At 44.8% G+C, this 4,193-nt stretch overlaps 1 protein-coding gene across 1 annotated transcript; it reads right to left on the bottom strand.

Annotated features, from left to right (window-relative positions):
- Positions 1-965: 965 nt before the first annotated feature.
- Positions 966-3,674, bottom strand: si:dkey-251i10.3 (uncharacterized protein LOC553498 homolog). Its single transcript, XM_039600428.1, has one exon. It carries the CDS (start codon positions 3,571-3,573, stop codon positions 1,327-1,329), a length of 2,247 nt encoding a protein of 748 aa, XP_039456362.1. The 5' UTR covers positions 3,574-3,674; the 3' UTR covers positions 966-1,326.
- Between the last annotated feature and the right edge of the window lie 519 nt (positions 3,675-4,193).

The raw sequence follows: 4,193 nt of genomic DNA, 5'->3' as shown, positions 1-4,193 counted from the left end.
GCCTCAATATTAGTAATCTAATGATGTGTATCACAGACCCCTCAACTGTTTAACTGCTAATACTTATGTAGGATTTACCATGCAGCTTTTGATACTTTTACTTGAATACTTGCAGCTTTGTGCATTGAACCACAGCAACACTCCCATGTATGTTTAAATGAATTCGTAATATATTAAAGTCTTTTGTATGTTACTGCTCTAGATGTTTAAGACTGAGCTTATCTTACTTGTGAGCAGAAGCTTAAAGAGCAATGTGATGTACTCATGGGGTTTATAGTGATACTCTGACAACACATTAAATCTTAATGTGATGTACAGCCCTGTTTTCAGCCCAACTTCTATTATATTAAAATTCAACAAACTGAATCCATGTTTTCATGGGACTTATAATAATCAGAACAAAAGCTAAAGTTGTCACACAAATGTAGTGGAGCCCAATACAGACCACCCGCTTAGAGTGAAGTAAGTGGAAATATAAAGTATCATAAATTGTATATCCTCCAGTATTTATTTATTTACATTTTTCTTGAGCACTTAAATGTATATGATTATTATTATTACTTTTATTACTATTATTATTAGATTAATTTCCCTTTGGGATCAATAAAGTCATAGTCACTGTATACTGGAGTGTCTAATACACAACAACCTGGGAATATGCTGCAATATACAAAGATTTGTCTCCATTAGAGAAAAAACACAAACCACATTTCAACACATTTGAAATGTTTCACAGCCTCGTGTAAGAGAAACTGGGGCAATTTGAACAGGAAAAACATGTTGGCAGCAACAATGTGCAGGAAACGCTTCATTTCATGTGAAAAACCTTATTTAGAGAGCCCAGCCTGTGTGTTGGACCACCGGTATCACCTTTTCCAGTAAAGATTAGATTAGACATCATGTCACAGTGCTGATAAAAGATGGATTCAATACAAATTGGCAGAAAAAATAACAAAAAGCACCGGTCAGTATAAGAGTGTAATTAAAAATTAAATTTTCTCCAAAAAGTTACAAAGCAGACATCTCGACATTCTGAGATATTTGTTTTCTACAGTGCATCTCACAGCTTCAGCTCCAACTACAGGGTGAAACAGCAAGACTGCAAACAAATTCAACTCCTCCAGTAAGAATTATTTCAGGTATTCTCAAATGACAAACATAACATTTAAAAGCTCTCATCACCATTTGATCAGATCATCTGCTCCTGAAACAAAATTATTAACCATATTAAGTCGCTTCAAATATTCTGACATTACAGATCAGTTCCACTGCAGCAGGGAAAGCTATGTTTTAATAATGTCCACAGAACAGCTTCTTTACATCAGTTCAGCTCTTCACACTACTGCTGCTTCCTGCAGACGCTCGGTTCTTGTCCTTCACTAGCTCCTCCCGAGTCATGGGCTCGATGATGGCGCCCAGCTTGGTGACGACCTTGGGCTTGGTGACCTTTTTGACAGTGCGCTCTGTGTTCCAGGTGCGGCCAAGCGCAGAGCGGATGGTGTTCTCAAAGACTGAGGGGCTCTCAAAGGGAAAGGGCAGCGCGTTGACCTGGTGGAGCCTGATGGAGCTGCTCCTCTTCTCAGAGATAATGACACCTGGTAGATGCTGGTCTTTCCTGGGTGGGGGTGGGGTCATCTTTCTCCTGAACTTCTTACGTTTTCTGCATGATGGCTGCAGTCCTCCCCCTCCCCACTCACCCCACCCAGGTAGTGTCAGGTCTACCACCTTAGGCTTCCCTGCGTCCTCTTGCTTCCTCTTTTCCTTCAGAAAGTCAGAGATGATGTCATCTCCAGCGAAGGCCTCTTTAATGAGCCCCCTCTGGTCCAGCTTTCCCTCCGAGTCCTCTGCATCCTCGATGGTGGGAGCAAAGGGAACCTGGAGGACCTGTGCGCCCTTGGTGAGAACTTGTTTCAGCTCAATCCCTTTCCTCCTCTTCCTGCTTTTTCCCGTCTTTTGTCCGTTTTCTGTGGCTGGAGGATGCTGCGGAACAACAGGTCCTTTATCTGTGGCTTCCTCCTCCTCCTCTGCCTCCTTGTCCTGAGTGAGAAGCTCTTCATCCTCTAGACACCTGATTTTGAGCTCCTTTTCCAGCTCAGCTGCTGTGTCGGCCTCTCCACAGCCCTCTGCTATTCCTTTGAAAAGGCTTGTGAACTCTGAAAGCTCTTCTTCCTCTTTGTCGGAAGCATCCTTGTTTTCCTCCTCCTCCTCCTCCGTAAGTATTACAGCTGCGTCGGCTTCCTGAGCTTGACGCCGTTTTCTCCTGCTATCAAATTCTCTGAGTAGCACCTCTTCTTCTGTCTCCTCCACCTCCTCTTCCTCGGCTACATTTTCCTCAGCTCTAATAGTCACAGCATTACTTGTCTCCTTCTCCACGCAGTCTTGAGAGAGCTTTCCAGTCATCCAAGGATTGGAAAAATCCAGTCCTTGCTCTGCATCATTCACAAAGTCAGGCACCACGTCTGCGTTACCATCTTCCTCCATCGTCTCCTCCTCTTCCTTGTTCAGTGAGGTCACCAACTTCTGGGTCAGGTCTTTGTTCACTTCCAGCTGCTGCTGAATAGCTTTGCGGGCACCTTCATCATATTTTGCCATGATGGCCTTGGACCTGGCCCACTTACTGCTGTTCTGGTGCTTCAGTGACATCCTCTCCTGCATCCTCGCCATCTCCATCTTATTCAGCTCCTCCAGCGCAGCAGCCGGGTCTCTCTTCACCATCTCATCAAACTGCTTCTGGAAATCCTTGGATTTGGCCTTGTTCAGCACTTTGTGGTATTTCTTGCTCTTGATCTTCTTTTGCCTCCTCGCCTTGGCCTCGTAGTAGGACTGAAGAGCCCGGGCCTTCTGCAGCTCTGCACGACGTACCTTAGCTTCCTCCAGGCTCATCGCTTTCATGGAAGCCTCCTCAGTGGGAGTAAGAATGGGGTCATTAATAGGCTGCTTGTTGGCAGACAGGAGAGTGAAGACTTCTTGCTCAAGCGGAGTCTGAGCCTTCCAGCCCATCACCACCCTCTCAATGGGCTTGGGGCCTGAAGGCTCCTGATTGAGAGGGAAGACCAGCTGCTCAGCCCTCTCATTCTGTCTGATGACACTCTTCCAATGGCTCACCTCTTTGGAAACCTTCTGAAAAGCCAGATCTCTCCGTATCCTCTCGCTCTCCTGCTTGCTTAGCGGGCACTCGATGGTCTTTCTGTTTTGCTCCAAATTTTTCAGCCGCTTCTTGCTCTTGCCTGAGAGTCCAGGGGTTTTCTCAATGGACCCTATCAAGTCCGACAGATCGACTTTGTCGCCCTCGCCCTCTGCGTTGACCGTAAATTCGGACATATGCACGGCCGCTTCGGACCTCTCCCCCAGAGTTTTCTTCCTCTTACCACTGAGAGTGCCGATAGCCTCCAGCAGCTTTTGGCGTTTTCGTTCATCGTGCTCGTCTTCGTCCTCAACAGTAATATCTTCATCAGTCGCATCCTCCTCCTTTTCATCGTCGTAAACCACGTCTGGATGCCCCTCGTTGCTCTGCTCCGCACCTCCGGAGCGTGTTTTCTTTTTACTCGCTTTCTTTTTCGAAACTTTAGCCATGCTGAAGCAACAACTGCCGGAGCTCAATGCACTCGGACGACTGTGTACCCCACGTGTGCCGTAAAACAACCCGTTGTCGCGAAACGTGCGACAGTGTTGTTCACTGTCGCAAAATATGTTGGGGTTTGTGGGGGGTCCCACTTTACACTGTACATTATCCTTTTATAAATAATATCATCTTAAATAAAGAGACTTGTTTAAGAATTCATAATTATTCTATGAACGTTACATAATAAACACTAAACAGCTTCAGAGTGTAGTTCCTAAATGTTTAAACCACGTTTGATTGTGTTTTTATTCTTTTATCAGCCATGGCTCCTCCTTACAATATTCTAATACAGTTATAATTTCTCATTGCACCTTGTGGTTGTGAAAATATAATAGTTTGGACATATTGTCACGTTATCAAACAATAAGCTCCTGAAGAATCTTCTTGTTGTTGCAAAGCTGGTTATCTGTTCATCCAGAGACACTTTTATAGCGTTTAGATCGCGTGTCCGTTTGAATCACTTTAATAAACTTTAGTGGAGAATGTCCGTTTGCTGTTTCAGTTCAGTCAGCTCGGTCATTATTATATAACATGCATTCCGCTGGACACGTTTGGAAACGCTGCGTTTAAT

The sequence above is a fragment of the Oreochromis aureus genome, linkage group 16 (assembly GCF_013358895.1).
Source record: "Oreochromis aureus strain Israel breed Guangdong linkage group 16, ZZ_aureus, whole genome shotgun sequence".
Classification (NCBI taxonomy): domain Eukaryota; kingdom Metazoa; phylum Chordata; class Actinopteri; order Cichliformes; family Cichlidae; genus Oreochromis; species Oreochromis aureus.
This window is presented reverse-complemented; position numbering and strand designations above follow the sequence as displayed.

Coding starts and splice junctions, on each gene's coding strand:
- si:dkey-251i10.3 (XM_039600428.1), bottom strand. CDS start 3,573: ATGGCTAAAGTTTCGAAAAAGAAAGCGAGTAAAAAGAAAACACGCTCC.